Below are 27,971 nucleotides of genomic sequence, written 5' to 3' on the forward strand. Positions count from 1 at the left end.
TTCTTTCATTCTAATTAGGTAGAAAAAAAAATCCTTTTGTTTAGACCAATTAACAAAAACAATAGAATTTAAATACCTTTTAATTTGTTTTTGTTTCCAACAGGATAGTTTGATAATTAAAAAAATGAATTATATTTTCTTTACAATCCAATTAAAGAAAATTATTTTTAAAAACCTGGAAAAAATATTTAAATTGGATAAAAACTAAATTGTTTATCATTCTGTAACCACATAGCTTTGCCTTAATAATATTCTTATGTTAATCCTGTTGGAGAGACAAGTTAATTATCTTTTATCAGAATATTTATGTTAATTCTATTGTAATTAAAAGTAGAGAACATCTGATGTGTCAAAAGCTTTATCACAATTTATAATATTTCCCATCTTGAAAACATTTATTGGAATATTTTTAATTGTAATTAATATTCAAAATATGGTTAGTAGAAAAAATAAGTTTGATTACTTAATTAACTGTAGAATTTTAGTATAGGTTCAAAGAACTTTTTACGAATTCCATTACGAGAGATAATATGTCAAGAGATGAGACTGGTTCCGTGCTGATGGACTGTTGATTCTATTTCCACAATAGTGAACGGAAGCTTTTCTGTAACCTAGGTCATTCACACTAGATGACACGTGGAAAAATGATTAACGTGATCGCCTAATGTCTTTTATTTTTTACTGATGACCTGCCAGAAACCTGGAAGGCCATTAGTTATATTCAGGAAGCCTTAAATTTTATTGAAGGCAAATTATTGATAGGACACCCAACAGTAATACGTATATTACATATGTATTAGTTGCGATCAATGAACTCGCTCTTTCATAGGTGAATGTCATTACTGACGATGGCTAATAAATGCATTATGATAAATGATTTAATTGAAATTTTACTATTTTAAATGAATAAATAATTGTTTACCTGTAATAAAATCAGCAGGAAAATAAAATCTAGAGATTAAAACATAAGTAAATTTTTAAAACTATATTCAGGATCATCATTAATAAAAATCAGATTTAAAAGAACAATATTTTATTATTTTACATTACAATAATTAAATTTATCTAAGATTCCAACATTATGATGCTTGGCAACATTCCTAATTTTTAAAATTTAAAAAGATATATATCAAACAATTACTTAAGCAAGCTTTATTACTTATTTTAAACATTTATCACTACTAAATAATGTTGTGTGAGTTAACAGCATAGGCAAATATATTACCTGTATTTTTTGTTTGTTAAAAAATATGTATTCATTAAATACAGAAAAAATAGATTTTATGATGGACCACATGAATTTGGAAATAATCCAAGCAACTTTTGGCACATTATGCTTAAAATAGCAATTTATTAACTGATTAATATATAAATATACTTATTATCTCCTATTATAGAAGATGTAGAAAGGAACTTTATCAATATTTAAATAAATATTTGTGATGATATGTACAAGAATATTGATCAGAGAAGCAATATTTATTACATAAATTTTTTGTGATTGATATAACACAATAATATATATAAACACTAATCAACACAAGTCATTTAATACATTTTAGCGATATTATTTTGTCCTTGTGGAGTGGGCACAAACATTAACATCCTATTAATTCAGTCTTTAAAGCTGTATTTCCAAATCCTTTTCTCTTGGCGCCACATTCACAACAGTACTTTGCAGCGGCTACTGGGTATTTGCTCCCGCAGTGTGAACAGAACAGTGGCAGGATGTTTTCCGAGGACCCGCCCCTGCTTCCGGATGTTCCAGTGCTCAAAGAACTGATACTACTACTGGAACTGAGAGGTGTATTGCTGTTGCTACCCCAACAAGATCTGCTGGGCCATCCCTGAGTGGGACCATCGCAACTCGAGACTTCAGGCAGATTGGAATTGGACGGAAACATTAATTTATTCCAACTGAAAAAGAAAGTTTGTACAATAAGTATTATTTTACGATACAATAAACTATGTTGAGTTTAGTTTTACGATAGTGATAAAATGCAGTGTCATTTAAATCAGAGGAAAATGTTTTCATCTGTTTTATGAGTTGGAATATAGAAATCATAAACTTTTCTGACAGATGAAAACTCTCTTGGTAGAGTCAGATTTTGCATAATAAATCAAGTCAATCATAATCCATTATGTAACTATTCATTCTTTGAAATAAATTATGGACTTTGTAATAACAATGATATAGCTAAGTAGAATATAATTTAAATTATATGCATGACAAAAGATATTATTTGACATATTATTCAAAGATTATTTACAAGATATATAAAAATTTATACTTAAAACATGCAATTTTCATATAATAAATTTTATTAAATGAAATGTTATAAAATAATCAAATTTATTTATTTATTTCAATCAAATTTAATAAATTTATAGAATAAATCTGAATTTTGAAATACATTTAAATTACCTGTTGTTTAAATCTCCATATCCACCTGTTGAAGCAATGGAACTATTTAGATCAACTAACCTCTGGAGAACTCCATATTCTTCTTCATTTATAACATCACCATTATGACTATAAAAGGAAAAGGTTCATGAATTTTTTAAATTAAAAACAAAACAATTACTCTGAGTTGTGAAATATAGAAAAGTATTCAAAACTTATTCACCTTTGTCCCCAATTTCCACTAGAATCTAATCCCCCTGTTCTGACTCCAGGTACAGTTCTTGGAGAGCGATTATCAATTCCTTTAGAATGAAGTATATCTTGCAAATGTGACGAAACGTGATTCAAAGAGGAATACCCATCGTCGGATTCTGGAGATCTAAACATTTTAATTGAAAAATAAATTATACTCTGAATGTAATTTAGAATGACAATCATAAAAATTTGCCACTGACTTCTTAATATTACGATTTGGAAATTTGTCCTTAAATTTGACAACTTGTGATTGTGACCCAATACTATTTTGACTACCTGTACTTTCACGACTCTTTATGTCAGAACGTTCACTGCAGAAAAATTTTTTAAAATTAAATACACAACATATTTGGTATTACTTAATAAAAAAATTTATAATAAGACACTAAAAAGTAATGGGGTAAAAACTACCTAGAAACCCTTCCTGTTTGTTGTTTTCCCGATTTCATATAATTACGATTTGAATCTACTTCCCTCGATTTTGCTTTATTAACTTTATTTTCTGATATTACTTGCTCTTCATTTGATGCAGTTTTTCTTCTAAAGGCACTCTTGGGAGATGATTTATCTGTTCCTTTCTTTCCAGGAAGAGGTGCTCTGTACTGAAATTTAAAAAAAGATTTTATTTATACACAACGTAAAATATATACTCTCATTTATAAGTGATAAAGTAACTAAAAACTTTAAAAATATTTGAATTTATAATAATTTTTTTTTTGATGAATTCAAAATGTATACAATATAAAATTCAATGTTTTGTGCTTAAATGATACATCATATTTCCAGATTATAATACTTAGAAATTAAGCATAATAAAGTTAGTATTTCTTTTTAATATTTAATAATGTTTGATTAAATGTTTATTGGTATACAAGTTTCATGCATAAATTAACTGTTTTTATTAAAAAAAATAAATAACATCTTCATAAATTTAACTAAATCATTACTAAAAATTTTAATTTCAAACTTTTCCATCTCAGCATTATTTTAATGTATTTAAATACACTAAAATAATAATTTTTGAGCCTTAAGCTAATGATTATACTGCATAATTTAGCGTAAACACGTCAAATAGACTACCATCTTTTATTAAGATAAATAATTAATTTAGAAAATTTGGAAAAAAAATCAATGCAAGCAAAGATTAAATCCACATTATCATTGGCTTAACATAGCGTAAAAATCCAGAAGTCAATATTTAGCTGCTTACAGTGGCAGATCCAGAAGTACCCAAAGGGAGAAGCAAACTCAAAAATTTTAAATATTAAATAATTAATATGTGCATGATAACTGTATTGCAGATGGTCCAATAACCCATATTTTGTCCAAGTTTGAACAAAAAAAATTTTTTAAATTATTTTTTCTGTCAATGAGAAGGGTTAACTCTCTGTAGCTCTCCTCTTATATCCACCACTTGCTATTTATATTAAAACATTGTTAACAGTCATCACAGATTATTCAAATACATATAAATACTGTACTTCATTGTGATCTACTAATTTTTGTTTTAATGTTTTTATAAAGAAAAAAAAAATATGTAAGTACAGTAGAACATCGATTATCCGTCCCTCGGTTAACCGACCATGTTCTAGTCGGCAAATTCAAACGTCCACTAGTGTAGAAACGCGCTATAATATTTGGTTATGTCTTGGCTACTTTAATATTATTTTTGTTAAATTTTTGCATGTTTTAGCTGGCAGCACTGGCTCGACCATAAAAGGGAGGCTAGTATTTAAACCAGGCCTAATACACTATACTAATAATGTATTTTTTCATACTTTTTGGTTATCCGACCAACCCTGGTCCCCAATTAAGTCGGATAACCGATGCTCTACTGTAATAAGAAATTGCATGTCTATAGATTCATCATTAAATATATTATTAATATTAAATGAATTAAGAATTTAAAATTTAATGTCATAAATTAAGCCCAGTTTAACTGGGCTTCTCTGTGCAAAGGCATCAGTGAGATGCAAACTGCTGGTTGTTTTGCATACAACTGGCCTGTATGTAGCTGTCTATAAACAGTTTGCCAAGATTGTTCTTCCTGTTAATGCTGCAAGGTCAAGTCCAGGTTGCTACAAGTCACTGTACAAAGCAAGCTAATGTACAGTGACTTGTAGCGTCATGCTTACAGACACAGAAAACAGTGGTTGTGACTTTTGGATATCCACTTATTGATCTTCATGTCACCGCTCCTTCACTTTGATATTGATTCAGGTGGCAAATGATGGAATGATTGACATTTAGGACTTGGACTACTACTGACTGTTGTTGACCCCTTTGAGACGCCCCATTGCTGGCTAGCACTCAGATGATGTCATTGATTCATTTTTCAAAATTGGCTATCTCAAATTTCCTTCTGAATTCCATAAAGCAGAGATACAGGTTCTGCACAAAACAGGCCATTTTTATACCTGCCATGTTGTCTTGTTAAAAATGTTGATATGCAAAATTTTTTCTGTGGGCCAGTTTCCACATTCATTTGCCTGTCCTGTATGCAAATTTTTTGGCTACCCATTGTCTCTGCTGCTAAATATGCTAATTTTTCACTTTATTGCTTAACTTTTGGACATGAGTGTAGTACAGACTAGCAAATGTGCAACACTAAAGATTAGAATAGAAGAACATAAAGATGATCCAAGAAGAAACAAGGCAACAACAGAAGAATAGCAGAAGGCATCCTCTGAGATAAACATGCCGCACCCCTAATGGCAGGAATTACAGTTATTCTTCCTCAGATAGACAATATACCAATATGAACAGCAGAGGAACTGATAATTGCTACCACAATACAACTCATTATGGATGTTTGGATGCAAGGCAACAATCTTGATTCCTGGCTGTAATCCAGGAATGAAGGATTGATTAGCCAAGTAAGAAAGAACATACAGTAGTCAGATCCCATATACAATTTAGCCTAGTATGGTATAACAGATGCTTCTGAAAGCAGACTAAGCTAAAACAGAATCTTAAAAAAATGGGAAAAAAGGCAAACAATTGGAAATTTAAGTTTCTTTTCAACTGTGAGGTTTAGTGACATAAAGATGAATAGAATGCAGCAAAAATTCTACATTGTAAAAATTTCCTGTAGAACTAATTAAGCTTTTTTTTATAGTGCTTTAGGCACTGTTTAATAGTACTACAACAATTAAGTTTTTTTAATTTTTAAAAAAGATTTTTAAATACTAGTGTAAAATTTTTTTAATGATGCAAGTTTGACAAGAAGTTTTTTAAAACATTTTGGAAAGTAAAGAAATTTTAGAACATTGTGTGAATTCATTCTAAGTATTTGAATAGCAATATTTGAGAAGAAAATGGTTATGGAATGCTGATTAAAACATATATTTGATCTTGGATGTAGTTGAGTTAGATAATGATAAGGACACACAAACAACTTTCAAAACTATTTAATATCTTTTTATAGCAGTTGATATCCTGTTGATGTGCCATTACAGCACATCCACAGGAGAAAAGAAGTAGACAAGCATTTTCTCTTGTTTTCTCTATCACTACAACTTTATTTTAAAAAACAAAAACAAATTTTGTACAAAAGGTAGAACATATCTTCAAATTTTGAGAGGTGGCAATTGACTAGTTAAAGAGAAGGCTTGGAAACCTAGATATGGTTTTATCTCCAAATTTATGGGAGCATTTACAACTTCATAAAAAAAGCTATAAAGTCTCAAACACTTTCTCCAAGGGAGATGCAGGTGTGCAGCATCCACACCTTAATTAAAGTAGGACTCCTTTAATAAGAATAGTATTTTCATGTTGTATGAGTTTAAATATAGACCATAAATTTTAAAAAAAGCCTGATTATTTACATGATGGTAATGAAATATCTTATGATACCATTTACCATTTTCATATGTTCAGAATTATTGATACACTGAGCTTTTATGAAGGTCAGTGTATCAATAATTTGTGTACCAACTCCAGAGTCCTGTTCAAAAAATTTTTTTGTGTAGATTTTTAATATATAACCAGAATAATTATTCTTAATTCATAAATTTTTTTCTATTTGTTAATCAATAAGACTGTTGATGCATCTTATTATGCAGACTTGTTTAAAAAAATTAAACTTGTCAAGTTTGAACTAAACAATAGCCCAATCTGAAATACATAAAAACAAACATATGAATATCCAATGTTCTATGTTACTATTTTTTAATATTATATCTCTCTAAGAATTCATTTAAGTTATATTGTAACAAAATATACATTGCATAACCAACACAATAAAATGAAATGTTTTGGTTTCTATGTAATGATAAACTGTATTGCAAGAATGATTTTATCAATGTACCATAATTCCGGGAATATGTATGTAAGTCTTCCATATTAAAACTGTTAGTTAATATGGAAGTAGATAATTAGTTTACATTAATACTCATAAAAATTTTACTGCAAACTAAACAAGATCATAGAATTTGCTGACAAATTCAAAAAATAATAATGAAATTATAATGTAGTTTTATTTCACAATAATTAAGTATATAGTATGTCTGAAGAAACATATATGTGCATAAATTTTTAATTAATGTGAGGTGCCTATTACAGCAAGTCTCTTTTCAGGATTGATCTAGTATGCTGATTAATCCAATCGCATCCACACATAGTGTCATCATCATGCTGGATAAACAACTCAGACAGGATGATATACTTGGCAACTGCCTGGGAAACATTTATTTCCACTCTATATACAAAATTTACAACTATATGTCAACCTTGAGACAATGTTCGAGGCACGAGATGAAGTCATGACCAAGCAAAAGCATGGTGACCAGAAGAGTGAGGTTAACCTCAGTCTTGATGCAGGCCCGCCGTAAGCGGGCGTGCAAGGCATGCACCGCACACAAGCAGCACTTCCAGGGGGCGGCTAATTGGTATTGCTGGTGAGCTCAGCGTAGGTAGTCGTAGTTAAACAAGGGCGGCATAATCGGTATTGCACACAGGCGCTCAAACAGCTAGCGGTGCTGCTGTCTGGATGTCACATAGGTTGGGAACGGTGATCAAGTGCAGTGTTGTCAACTGCAGCAAACGCTTTCATTTGTGGCCAATACTAAGAGTTAAGGCAAAAATGTATGCAATAGTCTCTGCAGACTTTTGGTGAACATTTTCTTATTTATTCAAGAATACCAAAAGTGAACACTAGTAAACAACAATTTGAAAACTTAAAATGATATCATATATCCAAAAACATATAAAATGTAATCCAGATTTACAAGCTGATCTGGTTCTTCATTACCTCTCATAAATCAGAATGAGTTTTTTCATTCTTTCTTATGGCCAGAATTTATACCAAGTTTGAGCTAACTCAGCCACCCTATTAATGCCCAAACATTAAAATGCTACAAAATAATATTTACCTATCAACCAATAATTCTAAATGAAGTGTTGATTAGTTCCTATTATATCTATGAATAACCTAATATGGAATGAGAAAAATGAAAATGATGTAAGAGAAACAAATAAGTAAGTTCTCACATATTATAGGCTAAAGAAATAAAATTAATTAAAAAATAATTTTATTTTACTTTATGAAACTGTAATCACCAATAGAAAAGACGATTATTTGGGAAAGTTGGTTTTGTTTGTTGGATATGAGTGATGGTGCCTGTTGTTCTTAGAAGATACAACATAAAAGAAACGAAGAAAATGGAAACTGAAATCTATGAACAATATAATTGGAGTGCAAAGGAATTTTAATCTCATTACACTCATGATTAGTACATTTTGTTACAAATATCAGTTGGCACATAATCGAGGATTTCATTTCATTAAGGGAAGAAATATAAAAGAAAATGACTTATTGTATCAAATTCTTATACATTGAGAGTACACACAAGTCACAGTTACGCATCTAAAAAGTGCAGTTCAGCAGTCATCAAAGTTCATATATTAAAATTGCTTTACAAACTTTGATAAAAATGTTATATTGCTAATGTTAAATTTTATTATTGAAACTAAATAATAATACCAATGAATAAAAGTGTTCTTACTTTAGTTCTTGCTTGTAATCTTTCCTTTGCTTCTTTACTAACAGAACTTTTTGGAATATTAGACTGTGATTGACACCAGGATATATGTCTTTCTGCTGCTTTTTGATTAAAGTGCCTATTACAGCTTGGACATTGAATATAATCTATATGACAAAAAATTCAAAGATATCACAGAAATATAACAAGCAAACAATTAATATAATTTTTTAATGAAGTTTAATGACAGTTTAAAATTTTACTTTCCTAGCTGTTAAAGTAACAGAGAAATTATTGTAATTAGTCAAATTTTGAGTCTCTATGTTTTTCGAATTTCTTGATGTTTTATTCCAAATTCCAAAAACATTAAAAACACAGAATTTTGTTCTCTGTTTTTTGTGTGTTGGTCCATATTTTTCTATTTTGCTTTATATTTCAGGACCTCAGAGACCAAAAATTTTAAAATTTGATAGGAATTAGGAATACTTCTATATATATAGGGCATTGAATTGATGTTATTACATTTTGGTGGTTATAAGTCAAGAAAGAGATAGAGGGGATAGGATTATATCTTGATTAGGGTCAGACTTAATGAAAAAAATTTTACTCTTTATTGGTATTTACAATTTTTTTAAAATCTCACTCCTACCCACAAAATAAGGGTTTTACTCTTTTTTTCTAACTTTTAAAAATTATAATTGAAAATTATTGGACTTCCTTCCAGGTTCTATTAACCTCCTGTTCAAATACCAGGAAGTCATACAAGAGTCCTTGCTAACTTTTCTGGATTTTATAATCAAGTAAATAATTACCTAAATGCAATTTAAAAAAAACTAACTTTATTCATTTTATGAACAACAAAAACTTTATTACTTTATACTTAAATATTTTTAAAATGTAAGTGAAAGATTAAAAACAAAAAAATTTTAAAAAATAATCTATTAATTATAATATTTAAATACAACTTATAAACAAATACTCTATGAACATTAAACTCATAAATAATTAAAAGTTCATTAAAGTCTATAATTTAAAAACTTTAATTTTATACATCTTAGAACATTTGAGTTAATCCTTTTGTTAATCCTTTTGTTTTTGACTTTAAAATTCTTAATTATAAAAACAACTTTTTTTATAATTTAATTTAACAAAATATAGCTATATAAATTATTTTATTAATTTATTTAGTTTTTAGATGTTAATACCTGAAGGTATATTCTTTTTTGGTTGAGATGTTTCCTCAGAAACTTCTCCTTTGGCCATACGAATATTTTTAACAAACTCCTCATGTTTATCCCTCCAGTTTGATTTTTTTGGTTTTATATCTTTCTGAAAATTTAAATATATACATACAAAAATGTTAAAAAATATAAAATTTTTTAAAAATTTTTACTTGAAAAGATAATGTTTAAAAAATATTAGTTTCAACGTAATAATTAGAAACTTATTCTCTTATTGTTAAGATATAAGGATTTATATTAATAAAATGTCGTCATAAATAGAATATGTAAGTGGTTATTTAAAGTTATTATATAAAATTTGCATTTAATGTGATGTAGAAGTTTAATGTGCAATCATAAGTAAAAATATAATTATATAGTTACTTTTTTAGATATTACTTTGTTAACCTTTGTTGTAGAGTCGCTGTTTACCTTAACGTTAGTGGTAGTAGGAACTGATTTTATTTCTGTCCCCTCAGCTCTTTGTTTTGAAGAATCAAATATCTTTCTCTTTTTTAATGATGTTTTTTTACAAATTCCTTCATGACGTTCCTAAAAAAAAATACAACTAAAGTTGTTATATCATATTTGAAATGATTTCTCTAATTCTCAATGGGTAACTAATAAACAAATTATACATTCATCTTTGTTTTAAAATTGTAAATTATTTATCTTTAACTGATTAGTTAAAAAATCAACAATAAAATAATCATATTTTCTGTAAATTAAAACTATATAAAAATTTGATTTTCAATTAATTATAATTGTATTTATTTCAATAATAATATTACTGTAATTTTAACAGAATAAAAAGAAGTTTTACCAGAGCATCGGGCCGAAATGTCCTGCCACAAATCGAACAAGGTTTCAGGCAAGAATTTACACTTTCAGCTTAAAAATATATTAAGTAATTTTTATTTTAAAATTCAATATAACATTTTTACCAGTAAGATATTTTAAAAAATTATCATAAATACCATTTTCATCACTTGATAAGTTATCCATTGGTAAATTTCAGATGAAATACTCAAGTGCACATCGTCGAAGACATTAAGTTATATCTCATTCAAATATGACTCTTAAAATAAAAATGACAGTTTACATGATAAAACTAAAAAGGTATTACGTGTGTATATATATATATATATATGCAAATAATATTTAAATAAATTCAGATGTCAATCAAAAAATGTCTACATGATTGATTTAAATCTGAGTAATTACTTTTCTAAGTAGTTATCACTTAAACAAATTTCCTAACTATTTAAAATAATTTTATGATAATTTAAAACACTATTTTATAAATTCTCAAAAATAAGATGTATTTTATTGATGTTACAGATTTTTAAATAACTTTTATGAATTTATTTAAAGGAAACAAAATCATTGCTATCAACATATATGAGTATAAAACATTCTCATATTATTTAAAACTGAATAATTGAAAATATTATATAAAATGAACATGGTATTTTTATAAATAAAAGTAAATAGAAAGTTAAAAATGATTGCTATCTATTCAGAGTTTTAAGTAATGCCATTAAACATTTTTAAAAATGACTCTTTCATAATAATAAAACTAACTATTTTCACGGGATTAATAAGCCAAAATGTTTCATGTAAATATCTACATATTACCATTCGTAAATGATACCACTTTCTATGTTTATGTTATAGTGAGTGACCTTTAGTATTGATTTCTGTAAAATGTGTAGAAGTACTTGCATCAAATGTGACTATACTGATACAACTATAAAATGTTACATAATGAAATATTTATTAAAAAGAAAATTATTTCTGTAAACTGATTAGAGACTTTGGAAAAACTTCATATTTTAAAGGCATTATGGTTTTCTTTATAAATTTATATTAACAGTAATGCTGAATATTACAAAACTGCTCAGTGGTAATAGCTTTTATCTTAAACATATAACATTAAAATAGTATATAATTTGAATTATTCATTCTTGTTCTTTGTGTTAGACACAAATAAAAACATACGTATACATTGCTTCCATGAATTGCCGTTCTTCAAAGCAGAATATACGTATATAGTCTGTTCCAGTTATCCTTTTAAGTTGAAATGAAGGTCTTCCTACCTAATCAATTATTTAATTTAGGAAGATTCAATAATATTGATGAGTTTAAATTATAATTAAACATCATTTTTATGATTAGGAAATAGATATTATCAGGTATATCGTTTATACAGAAATTATATTTTTGTACATCAGTTATTATTCATTTTGTTTATTCTTACAGAGAATAAAAGTTATAAATTTTATATAAAACAATGTTTAAAATAAGTATCTTGTTACACAGCATATATATTTCATCTCAAACAAAAATTTCATATTTATAATATTTTAAAGTTGATTAAATAATTTAATATCCAGAACAGTTGTTAGATTAACAAGCTTCCAATCCATGTGCGTAAAATCCATACATTGATTTACATGTTACTGTTAACAGTAACATGTAAATCAATGTAATAGATTGAACCTAAAACTAGAGAAAAGAAGTTCTAGGAGGATCCATTTTTTGGAAATAGACATCGAACTCATCAGAGGTAGCATTATTATCGGGGTCTACAAAAATCCAACATACAGCCCACTTTGCACTATGCACTTTGGCTGGCTCAAACATCCTATACAAATACTTCTTTTCAAGCATTTATTAGAAGATTTGTATTGCTCTAGTATACTTGACAGACCAAAGAACTCAACAACTACAACGTTGGGATATAGAGCAAGCACAATAGAAGGGTTAATTAAAAGGTATGAAGAAAGCAGAGAAAGGATTCAAAAGTAGCATCACCATGTTTACTTACAATAAGAATATTAAGAATGTTATCAAACAAGTAGCAGATATAAAACACTCAAATAGTTTTCAAAAGAGCTCCAAACACAGATGTTAAGAAATGACAAAGATAAACTAAGAAAAAAGAAAAGGCAGGCAAATACAAAATACCATTTGAGAACCAGCAATTAGGAGTAAAAAAACATTATATTGGTGTTACAAAAAGGAACTCTGTTGTTTGCCAGAAAGAGCATTTATATAATATAACACTAGCTGTTACCTGTGACTTTGCCTGTGTGGATTTTGCAAGCAAACATTTATATTCAGTACTTCAACAACCATAGTAATTGTTATAAAACATCTACTGCTAAGAATGATGAAAATTGCTGAGAATCAAACAAACTGTTTTCAATTTGATCAATTTTCTGGAACATTTACAATCGTTCTATAATCGAACCAATATGCACTATCAAATTTAAAACAGTTCAAACATTTGGTTAAAAAATCAAAACATATAAAAATATTTATAATAATGTTTGAAATGTTATCAATTTAATGCGCCCAAGTACTCAATGAAGACTAAACATAGTTAAAAACAAAAAATTGCATCTAAAATAGTACAGTAGAAGCCGTTCTTCAAGTTAAGCCTTAATTTTCTCCCTCTCCCCCTTGGGGGAATTTCGAAAAATTCCTTCTTAGTGTCCGTTTTCATGATGTACCCTAACTGTGTACCAAATTTCACCACTTTAGGTTCAGCAGTTTGCTCTGGGCGATGATGAATCAGTCACTCAGTCAAGACAAGTAATTTTATATATTTAGATTGAAAAAGGATATTGTAACATTGTATTGTCCAAGATGGCACAACTAGAAGACTCTACAGTCAAATGGAGTAAGGCTAATATCATTAGAGCACTATATTCTTCTACATTGGCAGTGAGGAAAAAAATTAAAATTTATAAAAGCAAATTAATTGATAGTTGCATGAATGCCAGATATGCAGAAGAGTTACCTTTGGCATGGAAATTCAACATAAAAAAGAAATTGCAATATAGAAATTCATAGTTCATATCCACCCTTCTATATACAATATATATATTGTATAAATAAATAAAAGATATATATATATCTTTTATTTATTTATTATTTTTATATTAATTGCTGTTAGTATTATATGTTTATTTATTTCATTTTGTTTTTTGTATTTTATATTTTAAATTTATATGTTTAAACTATGTGTGTTCAAATGTTCCAGTTAAAAAATGTTTGGATACAGTATTACACCTGATGACCTGTAGAATTTAGATTGAAAACATTTGTGATGATATAAATATTTTTCAGCAGGCATACAGTGGTTACAAAAATTTGTTAATTATTTTTCACTGCTGAGTCTGGTTTTGATCATTAATTAGTGATTATTCTATTAATCTTTTATTATATAGTTGTTTTATTTGGTTCATCTACATTGTTGTTTATAAGCCAGTAAATGCATTGTAATTTAATTAAATACAAAAAAGTCTTTTAAAATGTCCATCATGGATTTAAGTAATCTGCAATGGACCAAGTAACAAGAGATAGCTAGATGAGTCTAGATCCAACTATATCAGGGTCAAATCACTTAGAGAAATTCTGAAAATTTGATCCAATATGGAATCCAGATTTATCAAATAGCAGGCATTGGCAAGGCATGTTAACTATCTTGATCATTCCATAAATGTAAAGTTTATTTTTAATTCCAACTTTTTATTTATAAGTCATCTTTGCTAAATCTATCACTGATTTTTTGTTATCCAGAAATAATCCATAATTTCATTTTTCAGCATATTATGTAAAAATGTCTTAAGATTAAAAAATATTTATTAGTATTGTTGCTGTTGATGAATTATTGTCCTATTTTGTTTGATACTGAGGTCAAATTCTCTTCTGAATGAATGTCAAGAAATAACTACTGAAAAATCTATTATTTTGTATATGTGCTATTGGTGTATCTGTTTTTATGAATTATCACCATCATCACTAACATACAGCGATATACTTGTAATATGCAATTTGTGAATCATTTTTAAAATGTTCTGTTTTATGTTCAATACCATAAGTAGATATGCATTTAATGTACAGGGTGACATGAAAAAGCAGCCCAGGTCTATAGCTTAGCCGAAACATAAAATAATACAGAAATAAACATATAAGCCAGTTATATTACAACAACCCTTTCCAGAAGGACTGGAAGAAGTAGAAATTCACACCATCATTTAGCATGTGTCCAACATGGTATACATTGGCAAAAGTCTGCAGTGATTGATTGCCCTATTAGTTTTTAAAATAATTGACCAGGTTGATACTTTCATTACCACCCTGTATATAACTGATTCTGATTACACACTTTTCCAAGAGAAAGTTTTTGGATACAATATAATGGATTAATTCTGTCTATTCAAATTATTTCCCCTGCTAATTTGGCTTAAAAATTTTTTTATTGTATAAGATGATATCATACATCGTAATCAGTTATGTTATAAAAAGAAGGCATGACTTAGAGATGTAACAATAAGTACATTTTTAAGACATTAGAACAGGAATGTTATAGCTTCTATTGATAGTCACAACTATTACTGTGGACTAGTTTGTACCCCATATGTAGCCCCCAGTGGCAGAATGGATAAAACTACTAAACACTGATAGCTGGTTGTGGGTTCATGCCTTCTGGCTAAGTGAAGTTTTCCAGATTTTCTTCACATTCGTAACACCTAAATAACAGCCAGTTTTCTATAGCATGTCCTCACATTAGGCAGATCACTAACATATATAAACAAAAATAAGCATCCCACATGTACTGTACATACCATAATAATTTGTACAACTAATCTTAATTATTTAAATAAAAAATTATACAAATAATATAATATTAATGTCAAAATTCATTATGTAAAGAGTGAGTCATGTACTGTGAAGTTCTAAACATAACACAGGAACTTGTTGACTCAGGAACCTTGGAAGAATAATTCTGCATTTCTGTAATCTGAAAAATTTCAAAGTAAGATAATGAGCTATCTGGAAGATAAAGTAGTTCAGTAAGTGAATGAGAGACAGAGATGCATGCTTCAAGCTTTGGTAAGAATCAGAATGAAAAATGAATGACCAATTGTGGCCCAAGGGACATAGCCTGGAGTTTTTAACTCAATTTTTGGCTAAGACAGGAAAAACCCACAATCATTATTAGCTCTTCCATCTCCCTGATTTTTCATTCTCCTCCAGATTAGCTTCCTATGATATTCCAGCTGCCTTCACTGCTGGACAGGGAAGCTCTAAGGACAAGTTCCTCTTGATCCCAAGATAAGTACAGTAGAGCGTCGATAAGTGGAACGATTTTCAGTCAGACTGTGTCGTGCTGAATCGAATGTTTTTGATACTAAATTTACTTCTAAAGTATAATTTTCATGTTTTTTTATATTCTTTAATATATTTATTTTGTTTGTACAAAATGCAGAAATAATTTTTAACGATACGATAGCCTCGATGATTATTATAAAAATTTTCGTTAGGCTTAAAATCGACGAAAATTCAACACGAAGCGACACGCAACGGAGAAAAATTCAACAGGAAGCGATACGCAACGGAGAAAAATTTGAACATCGGACAGGTTAATGTATTTTTTCGTACAAAGTCGGAAACTGGAACAAATCATTAACTGGACGGACCCCAGTCCCCAATTGGTTCCACTTATCGACGCTCTACTGTATTTTACCTTTTGGAACTTGCAGAGTGTAGACCCTGGGTGTGATACAGAGCTCAGTTGGGAATTCACATATAATAATCTAATCCAAATGCATTTATAAGTATTGCATGTCATTATACAGTAGCTTTATGTTCTGTATATAGTTTGTATAGAACTTGATTGTAACAATCTTTATTTCCAGATATCTTGTAGATTAGTTGTGTAGAGTGTAATATTTTTAATGTTTGACTGTTCCTTCTAAACACTAGATGATCATGACTGCCTTGCTCAGTGGTAACTTAGTTCACAGCCATTGCAATCACATGATTATTATATAACAAACTCATATTAAGAGATTAGTTTTCCTACAAGCTTTTTTTTCTAAAACACAAACTATTTTAAATAATAGAAAAAATGGGCTTAACTGCCAAAAATATCTTATAAACTTTACTCCGAGTATCCAAAAGCATAGATTTTTTTTTGTTATGACTCTGTTTTATTTCTAATTATAAAATGTTGCAATATATAACATGTTTTTTCTAATGAACAAAACTTTCAATCTGAAAATAATCCCACCACCGCAATCTCGGAACCTAAGGTAACATTAACCTTGTATTCTATTATGTAATATTAAATTAACTTCTTTAATAAGAAAAACCAATATATAATGTAATATGAGTTGCAGAGCATGATGTATGCTATGAGTTGACCATGCCTGCATTAGAATGTCCTAGTGAAATAATCAGTTATCTTTACCATTTTATTTCAACAATAGTTCTGAAATATATATTATTTGCCCTAAAATAGTATGACTTTAAAGTGTTTTAATTTTCAGAGGACAAAATTTTTTGAGAGATTGATTATTATAAATATAAATGTATATAAATTTGTTCTGATGGCATCCTCAATTTAAAAGTAAACATAGTGTAAGCAGTGTAATGTGCATTATATTTAAAAAGTAATTACAAAGAAGAGACACCAAGCAACAATCCTTGACATGTCAATAGATTCTCTACAGAGGGGATACTAAAGTTTAGACAACACTTTGCATCTTTACTAGCCTTAATACGTATTATCATGTGACATTGTCATGAGATGTAATGTAATAGACTAAAATGATAAATCACCCAACATGATATAAATAAAAAAGTTAAAAACTTCAAAATAAGGTCTAAACCTAAGCTATAATTTAAAAGTTTCTTTTGAGTACATTTAGGTGATGAGCAGCTAGGTAAGAAAGCCAATAACACAGTCCATTTTGTACAAAATGGACTACTTATTTGGGCTTGCTTACTTAGCTGCTTGCCATCTAAATGCATCATTTATCCATGGTTAAGCTATACATTTTAACATAGGCAGCAGCAGCAGTTAACAATAATCAACCAATTGCCTGAAAAGGTAAAAATTAGTTGACACAGATGATATGAAGTCTAGCCTAAACTAAAGATTAGGATATGTGAAACAAGATCTTAAGGTTATACATTTTGTGCAGATACTTTTGAATATTATTTATTTATTACTAAAGATATTTGGCACCATGTGAAGAGAAAGAATTGCAACTACGGATAAATAAATAGAAAATTAACACACATTTAATTTGACAATAATACTTACAAGCCAAGTTATTAATATTTGAATAATTTCCTGGTGAAATTCACTTCAAAATCAATTAAATAGTTCTATAAGGTTTTAGATTAAATTATTGTATATTTTTTAAATAGAAGAAACAAAATATGTAGAAATATGTGGCAAAGTACTTATGACTAACTCATCTTATTAAAATTGGATGATATGAATTATTCTGCTGTGCATTAATAAACTAACAGTGTTGAACCATTTATTAACTTGTGAAGAAACAGAATGAAAATTAAGTTATTAAATATACATTTATTATTGACAGCTAAATTTAGTACAAGATTACATAACGGTTCCGACAAATAATAAAATTTTAATATCTTACTGTTCTCTTTTAATTCTAATAGTAGCTTAGGGAATTAATAATTGACATTAAACCAACTTAAAATCAGATTAAACTTCTACTTGAATTTAATAATGCTATAAAGCTTTTATCACCTTGTTTGACCTTTATTCATTAGAAATCAATACCATTCTTTTAATATAAAAAAAAATTATCCAATTTGAGCTGTTTTTCTTGGAGAGAAAATCTTTTTTCATCAAGAAAATCAGTTTGAATTGGATTTATATTTGAGGAGTTTCCTTAAAAAAAAATAATAATGAAAAAATTCAATAAATAGGGTATTGCAATAACATATTTTTATCTATTATGGTATATATAATTCAATGTGTGTTTAATACATTACTAAGTAGATAATCAATATAGAACATATAGCCAACTATTATGAAGTTTGATTTGCAGGAAGAAAAATCTAATTATTTTCTTTTGTTTTTGTTATTAAGTTTATTAAATATTAATTATTATATAATGAAATATAATGCCAACATTTCTGTAATTCCTTTGAAAAATGCCATTAAGATATTAATTATTCCATATAAAATCTATCTATTTAACAGTTAAAACAGAATTTTATAATTATAAAATTTTCAAGTGTTCTAACAGCATTTAATCAAGAGAATCTAATAATTGCAAACAGTTTCCTTTAAGCAATACATGTATATTCAAAATAATCTGGAGTGAGGGCAATTATATAAATAATTATAATGCTTACTACATAAAAATCGGTAATCAACATCGATAATAAGAAATTCCTATTAAAAATTTTTTAATAAATGAAAAGCATCTGATTCTTTGTTCTTATATATATTTGAAAATAAATTTATTGTAACTCAAAACAGTGGTTTAGACTATTACTAACATATTTAAATTATGTAATTAAGAATTTTATGTGAACTGTACTGTATAGATGTGTACATTTACACTGAATGAAACAGATATAATACTATATATGCTCAAAAGATTTGAATACATTAATTTCAAATATATCATTTATAAAAGTTCTCTCTCTCTCTCTCTTTTTATTAGGAGCAAACATAATTAATGCTACTCAGTTCTCAAGCACAGATAGAAAGTAATTTGATAAAATTTTTCAAGATTAAATCCTATCTTAATTATCATCCATAATAATGACTGATCTGCTAGATATTAGTTATCATGTAGATATAAAAAAATGAATATGTAATAAATTTTAGTAGTAAAACATCATTAGCCACAGAAAGGAATTATTGTTAAATTTTTTGTCTTTATGTCACAAAAGATATTTATCTTATAAAAATCATTTCTATATCACTTCTGTTTTGCATGATAGGAAAAAATTGGCTTGAGTTATTTCAGAAGAGTTTTTTTCTCCAACTTATGAAATCAATTGTTGTCCTTTTCACCATTATTAAAATAATAATTCTCAGTTTCAAATGAAACCAAGAATCATTCTGTCATATGATCGAAAAAGTGTGTGTAATTATTTTTGGTCACCCGATATTTGATGTTAATATTTCATATATAAAATATTTTATAACAACAAAATAAAATTTATTTTTTGGGTTATCATCAGTTTTAAAGTTTGCACAAACAAAAGTAATATACATTTTCTATTTATATATAGGATTCTAATTTAAATACATTGTAAATTTATTATTATATATTATCCATAAAATTCTAATTGGTATATTAACTTGTAGCCTATTTTAAATTCAAACTACTGATAATATGGGTATTTTGTTTTTTTTTTTCCATACATTTCTAAATTTATAATATTGATAGTATGTGCATCTTAAATTTTGGTAATCTTTAGAAGTTTTTATGAAATGAAAATGTTAAGAACCTCTTAGTACCCTCAGGATAGAAAAAGAATGGAAAAAAATCTGAATATATATGATGCTATGCTAAAGGTAAAGCAATCATAAGGTTGAAACCAAATAAGGTGCAAAAATCCTATACCTAATTTACCAAAACATGAAAACATTATAAAGTTGCTGACCCCTGCTATAAACTATTAGCTTTCAAGAAGGGAAAATGTTAGTATCAGTTTGTTTAATGAATATTTTCAAGCATATTCATTTAGTTTCTCTTTAGAGAATGCTTATTGTTTCACTTTGTGAAATGTTAAATATTATTCTTTTAGAATACCACAAACTTATTTTAAAGTATTGCCAGATAATCAATTGTATTTTTTAATTACTGGTATAGTTTTGTAACATACTACTGTACATTTTCTTAATATTAATCAGATGTGACCAATTTACTAATTTCTATGATAAAAAATTTTCTAGTAATTATATTAAAACCTAAACCAAGTAATCATAACAAGTTCAGTTCCATTTCATAAATAATATTTAGCCTTTACAACTCATGTTTTTGTCTTGCATTGTAATCATAAACAGTTGAATCTTTATAAAATGTAGGTACAAGGAATTTTTTTCTTCAGTACTTTTGCCTCCTTTATATAACTGAAAAAACATAAATTAGGCAAAAGTACTCTTAATATAAAAAGCTTAATATATGCACAGGACAACATGATAAATTATGTAGATATTATTTCTATCAGCAGATTTTAATAGCTATAGAGCAGGGGTGGCCAACAAGTCGATCGCAATCGACCGGTCGATCGCCAAGCCAATTTTGGTCGATCGCTAGCGATGTCTTGACTTAATGTATTATATTTGTAACCGAACGCAACTGCATGCATGCAGTTATGACTCGACTCATAAGCAGTGAGTGCATTTCGTACTGAAACAGTGTATAAACATAGTATGTATTTCACACTTCCCCTTCCCCACTTAGACTATGCCTATGACAACAAGTCGATTGCGACACATTTTTACGATAAAAAGTAGATCTTATGTGCACAAAAGTTGGCCACCCCTGCTATAGAGCATTGAACTTTGAATGTAATTAATATAATGGCTTGAATACTTGTATCAAAATCATTATGGATCAATTTAGTTTTGATTTTCTTTCTTCATTACAAACATTTTTATATAATTGAATTATTTTTAGTAAAATTATAGAATTCTAATCTGTAATATGATGCTCAGACAATGGTATGATATGCCACTTTGTGAATTTATATTTCAATATGCACTGACTTTTCTTCTGACCTTCCTACATTGATATCATAGGAATTTCATTCAATTCTTAATGAAAGAATTCAATCACATGAATACTAAGGGTAAAGAAAGATGAAACAATATATTAGTCCCAACTAAGTTAATAGCTACAAACTGAACTGATCAATATAACTCAAATAGTCCAATGAGATAAATTAATAAAAAAATAAAAAGTAAAGCTAAATTTCCTAAATTTCTATGTTAATTTATGAAATTAAATTAAATATTTTTGTTTGAAAGCATTAACTAGAAAAATCTGAAAATGCTGTATTAGAGTAACTGAAATCTCACAGAGAAGAGAGAAATGAACAGGACAGGATATAGTAAAGGACAGAAAAAGTATAGAAGGAATAGGTTGAAAAGATGGAAAGAATAATGCTTAGAGATGAACTATTAATAATGAAAAATTCAAGCAAACGAATTACAGCAACAATCTGATTCAAATAAAATCACAATTTTAATTCATTTTCGTAAAATATATTTTTTATAAAACATAACTAACAATTAAAATGTTTCATATAAATTAATGCTTTTTAAATGAGCTTTTAATATATATGTATGTTATTACATTTTATATTTAGGAAATATTTAGAACTGAAAACACAGGTGGTGGAATTCCTGTTACAATATACTAACATTTTTATATATATAAAAATAAAACATCTTTATTTTATTTTTCTGAAGAAGTAAATAGGTCTCTCCAATTCATTTTCAAAGAAAATTGCCATTAAATTTTATATAAAGTATAACAAATACAATATAAATATGGCTAAATAACTGATATGGTTGTGGGTTGTTTGGAAAGTAAAAGAAAATAAATGCAATATTCTTATAATAAATAAATATTTTATTGAATTATATTATTGACCATTTTGGTCAAATACCTGTTGTCATTGTTTCTGGTAGTAGCATGATTTCATATTCATAAAAATTTTGATCGTTGTTTACAAAAAACTGATCCAAGTGATTTTTGACATTGTCATTTCAAGTAAATATCTTACAGTTAAAAAAAAATTGTATAGACCGGAACAAGTAATAATCTGATCTGGCAAATATGGTTGGTGTGGTAACACATCCCATCTAAGCTATAACAGTTTCTGACGAGTTACTAAACTTGCGTGAAATTTGGCATCATCATGGTAAAACACTACACTTTGTTTGTTGATCAATTCTGGCCTTTCTATTTGATGATATTACTCAATTTGTTTACTCGATGGCAGTACACTTTCAAATCAATTGTTAAATTGTCTGGTAAAAACTCAAAAAAAAATTTCTTTAAAATCCAATCATAGAGAGCATCTCTCGTTAATAACATGTGGAACCCATATATCGAGCTTTGAAACGAAACCAATTCGTTTTAAGTAATAATAAATGGTTCAATTTAACAGATTTAATCTCTTAGTGATTTCACGTGTTGTTATACGGCAGATTGCTTCAATCGGTACCTTTATTTTGTTTTCATTGGCTTCAAATGGCCGTCCAGAATGTGGTGTATCTTCGATATTAAAATTGCCAGAATGCAATTTTGTAAACCAGTTTTGGCACTGTCTTTCTCTCAACACATCTTCTCCAAACCTGTACCACAATTTCTTTTCTTGTTTGAACAGCATTTTGATTTTTTAGTTATAAAAAAAGCAAAATATGCCGAAAAGGATGCTTTTGATTTTCCATATTTGATGGGTCACCGAAAAAAAAAAAAAAAAAAAACCAATTGTACAGAATCAAACAAAATTTTTTACAAATAAGCCTTAAAATGTCAGCTGTCGAAGTATATAATGAAAATGTGGTTTAAAATAAAATTGGCTAGTAAAAATACATCTAATTCCTCTAGTTATAAAAAAACGAAATTACTTTCCGAACAACCCAATAAAAATGTCAGCAGGCTGCTTCTGAAGATTCAAACTTAACTCAAATAAACGAACTTAAATTTTACAGTTTATGCAGGGCAATACAAAAATGTACAATATGTCATTAGACTACTTCACCAATTCTAAAGTACAAAAATTGAAACAAACAATTATTTATTGTGACCAACACACAAGTACCTTATTATATCCCAGTAACAACAAATTTTAATTAAAACTAACGTTTTAATTAATTAAGATGTTACAACCAAAGGCATATCGCTGTCCTAGCCACCTATGCCATGAACCCTGAAACACAAGCTGACCTCCATAAAGCCAAATTGCTGAGATGGTCACATCAGATAGAGCACCTCTGCAACCTGGAAACATTAGAAATATACAAGGCCGGCCTGGCCGGCAACTGTATTAACATAAAAGATGCTGCTAATATTTCTTATGCATGGAGGTGGTGCTATGAAAAAAAAAACACGAGCAACACTAGCATTTAGCTACCATTTCTACACCATTAATTATATCTTATTATTTATTGTTTGTAGTATAGGGATATTTTTATCACTATTGTAGCACATATGGCTAAAAATTATCTTCTAGCATTTAAATGTTTCGGTGTTTTAAAATAATTTTAAACATGTTGTTTGATGTGTTCATATTCAAATTGTGCTGGTCAAAAGCCCAAGGAAGACTATGATTATGGGTCGAAAACATTAGTTTTAATTAAAATTTGTTGTTACTGGGATATAATAAGGTTATTGTGTGTGGATTATCATTCCCAGTAAATCTGCAAGAAGTTGTTTTATTTATTGTGACATTGTCACAATGCCAGGCTATAATTTTTAATCATGTTTTAAAATTTATTTAATTTAAAATGCTCTCCTAGTAGTGTCTTGTCCCTGTATATCACACTTTTCCTGTTAGATGGATGACTGGCATGACGCTATTGCTAACTCCTTTCGGGGGATTTTTGAATTGAAATAATGTGACTTCTGGTTTGCATTGAAGTTCATACATTGTTAATCAGGGTCTAGGGAATCTTTCCATTGTCTGGGCTTTGCTTTCATATAACTCCATTCTCAAGATTAAGGAAGGACATACAACAGTGGGAATTTATAGGTCTACAATTTTTTCAAACTGCAGCCCAATATTAATAATAATTTCATGCATTAAACATTTTTTAATTTGTTATTTTTATTTATTTGTTATTCATGTGGAAAAAATAATTTGCAAAATAAATCTTTTTCTTCTTTTGTCAGTGCAAATATAATTTTTTTTTTTTTTCAATAAAAGAGGATGGATCATATTGAATATTTTATGTTGTTTGATATCTTCTAAATTTTTCTGTTTCAGATAATATCTCTTAGCACAGGTGCTCTATTTATTTATTCATTTATAAAACAATAATATATTGATAAACTGCATAAAAAATTTTAAGCTTCAAATATCAATAGTTTTTTAAAGTTCTTGTTACAGAAAATCAAAGATTAATTTATTATTAATAATAAATCTTTTTTTGTGAGTTTATTAATATAGATTTTAAATATTTAAATAAATTTTCATAATGATTATTAATTCTCTTATAGAGAAACATTTTAATAAAAAAATATCTTTATACATATATGTATCTTAATTTTTAGAAATTAATTTATATATTAATATATACAAGTTAAATTTTTCTCTTGTTTCCATAAGAAAAATTAATCTATACATAATTCTATAAAAATGTTCAAAATATTTCAAAGTTTGTGTTAAAAACTAACTACAATCTGTAGATAAAAGTTCTACCAAAACAATAGCTTTTACTGTTAATTTGATTGAATTGATAGAGTTTTACTTGTGTAATTTATAAATATTGTATAGTAGGCATTTAGCATTTTCCTTTAGAATTTGAACATTTTTTTTATAATTTGTAAAATGGTTGTTTAAATGTATCCCAAAAGATTATTTTTCACAAACCAGTATGTTAATATCTTTAATGTTAATTTATTAAGCTGACTTTAATCTGTTTTTACTGCTCCTGGTAATTAATTATCAAACATTTTCTTGGAAATATCTATTTATAGAATAACTGTTAAACAAAAAAGATCAATTTTTGCTCAGTTAGAAATTAAAATATATATTTCAATTCCTAGGATTCATTATTTTATAAATTTTAGAGAACAGCTTATTGGAAGAAATATATCATCATTCAGTTATCGCTTGCTATATTTATGAATTCAATAGCTGATTTGTGATTATTTTAATAATCTCTTATGTAATCTAATTTCCTAATTGAAATGAACAATTAAAATTAAAATTTAATTTGGTTTCCAAAGACATCGTATTATTTGGGGCAATGACGAGTAATCTTTTCTGGATTTGGGTTGCAAGGGAATTTGTAGCTTCTGGCAGGCCGTGTGCAATTTTTTCTTATGAAGTTGCAGGCTTTGTACTAACATACTCCATTAACTGCCAGTACACTAGGTACTAAATTAATAAAATGTTAATGATATGCAAACTAGTAATATATAGTTTATTTGCATCTTTTCACTAGTTCAGGTTAGTTTAAACATTCTTTGTGACAAATATCAACTTAATTAAGGTTGTACAATAAAACGAGATAAAAAATGGGAAAATACAATTACATTGCCAGAGCCTCCGGAATCGTATATATCATGTACAGTACCATAGGCAGCAAGTTACTTGTGATACTTAGGAACATTATAAAACATTAAGTTATATCACACCCAAGGGTGAAGAGTTAGTATACTGCTTACTGATTAAATTCTAGAAGTAAAGCAAATCATAATTCGTTAAGCTTTAACTAACTCTTGATTCTTAATTGTGAATATAGCCATTAGAATTGTATACAAACCACTGTTTATGTTCACAAAAGTTGCAATTTAGACACTTTAGATTATTTTAAATCATCATCCCTTCACTTTGCACTAATACTATAAATCACAAAATGGAATGATTTGTAACAGTCATTGCTGAAATTTTTGGTATCATTCCTCATTTAAAATTTATCATTAATCTATCTCATCATTTGTATCATTACATTTAGTTAAAACTTCAAAATTTATAGGATATTTTCAGAGCAAGAATGGAACAACAAATATTCCAAAAAAATAATTCAAATTCATTTTTCAGTCAAGTTACTAAACTTCCTTAAAAGTTCTACACCTAACAGGGAAAGGACAAATGGTTTCAGGATTATTTTCTTAATTTTGGATCTTTTTCTTTTAAACTAAATAAGTAAGACTTAAAAATCCTCCAATGATTTATTTGTTAATTAATTATTTTAATTTTAAGAGAGAAGATTATTTTTGTTTTCTATATAGAAAAGATTTCTATATAGACTTTCAATAAGTGTTCCTAAACATCATTATTGAAAATAATCAAAACATTAACGTTTTTGACGTTAGAACACTCTTCAAAAACCAAATTTTCAAACAGACCGTTAACTTATAATTTCCCCACTTTAGTCACGACTTCCGAAGACCGCATCCGAATCATTTCGAGACACACAGTAAAAGTTTACTTGGCAATAGTGCAGCCGGTCCTTTCCTCGCCACCCCACGGCGGGCCCGCCGAACCCATAACGGGCACTCTTAGCGCCCGCAGGGCAGAGAGTAAAAAAACCGGCCAGACCTACTACGGGGGGGACGAAATCTTAGGTCTTTTCATAGTACCAACAAGGCAAAGAAATTTAACACTGAAAGTTATCAAGTAAACCCGATAACTTGTCAGTCATTGGACTTCAGGTATAACTTATTATTTTAGAGTTAAATTAATCTCTCTTACACAAAAACACAATTAATTCGTTATTAAACTTAACTTTTACGCGTGACCGCTTGCCCCATTCGATTGGATCAACTAAACGATGCAGAAAAATCCGAAATTATGTAAATTAATACGTTTACGATTCCGACATTCTCCACTTACGTCCGTATAAATAGGCGTACATTATAACGTTACGACACTGTTCAGTTTCTACGATTGTAAAAGGCGTGCTTTTCTCCACGCGATTTAACAATTTACTTTTATAATTAAGAAATTTGCCTATTTAAAAACACTTTCTAAAAAGAATCTTAAACAACCGTTTACCTGTCGGGTATTAATTCGAATTCGAAGTTAATTTAGCGTTCGTCGGCGATTAAACTTCTGTTTAACGTTTATCCGTTCGGTTGCCGTGGCAACCGTATACGGCGACCTCTACTTTTATAAATGTAAGATTTTTTTAAATATTTTTATTTAACGATTTTTAATTTTTGATTAAAATGCCGTTATTAATAGCCGCGATGATTAAATAACTACCGCTAAATATTAATTACACTTTTTAAAAACTTTTGTGACGTAACGGAGTCCGTTTTATTCGTTATAATCCTACGTACTCGCTGCTATACACGTAGTCGGTAGATTTCTATCGTGTATAACGGAATCTAATAGTTTAAATTTGTATTCGTCGTTTTTAAAGTAATCGTCCAACTTAGGTGACGTTAATAAAGCATAGTTTAATTGGGCAATTTTCGGCAAAATTGCCGTTTATGAGTTGGCAATGCTTACGCTAATAATTTAACATCTACCGCAGACCAAAATCTATAAAATTAATTCGACAAATGTAAAAGAAAAAAAAACATTACGGATTTTTACGTCCGTTCATTCGTTCTCGTAGAA

The 27,971-nt window shown here is 28.1% G+C and overlaps 1 protein-coding gene across 3 annotated transcripts; it reads right to left on the reverse strand.

Moving 5' to 3' along the window:
- Positions 1-1,155: 1,155 nt before the first annotated feature.
- Positions 1,156-27,581, reverse strand: LOC136968714 (zinc finger C2HC domain-containing protein 1A-like). Of its 3 annotated transcripts, none has more exons than XM_067262726.1 (11): positions 27,402-27,581; positions 10,838-10,938; positions 10,684-10,751; positions 10,245-10,412; positions 9,846-9,969; positions 8,665-8,807; positions 3,071-3,261; positions 2,860-2,970; positions 2,628-2,783; positions 2,426-2,533; positions 1,156-1,917 (listed from the first exon to the last, which is right to left on the reverse strand). In XM_067262726.1, the coding sequence occupies exons 2-11, from the start codon at positions 10,863-10,865 to the stop codon at positions 1,599-1,601; spliced, it is 1,416 nt and encodes a 471-aa protein (XP_067118827.1). In that variant the 5' UTR covers positions 10,866-10,938; positions 27,402-27,581; the 3' UTR covers positions 1,156-1,598. The 3 variants fall into 3 exon arrangements, with proteins under 3 accessions (XP_067118827.1, XP_067118828.1, XP_067118829.1); XM_067262727.1 differs by lacking the exon at positions 27,402-27,581 and adding an exon at positions 18,445-18,479; XM_067262728.1 differs by having other exon boundaries at positions 1,157-1,917; positions 10,293-10,412; positions 27,402-27,564.
- Between the last annotated feature and the right edge of the window lie 390 nt (positions 27,582-27,971).

This window comes from Centruroides vittatus, unplaced genomic scaffold (genome assembly GCF_030686945.1).
Source record: "Centruroides vittatus isolate TY-2023 unplaced genomic scaffold, ASM3068694v2 contig_1507, whole genome shotgun sequence".
Taxonomy (NCBI): Eukaryota; Metazoa; Arthropoda; class Arachnida; order Scorpiones; family Buthidae; genus Centruroides; species Centruroides vittatus.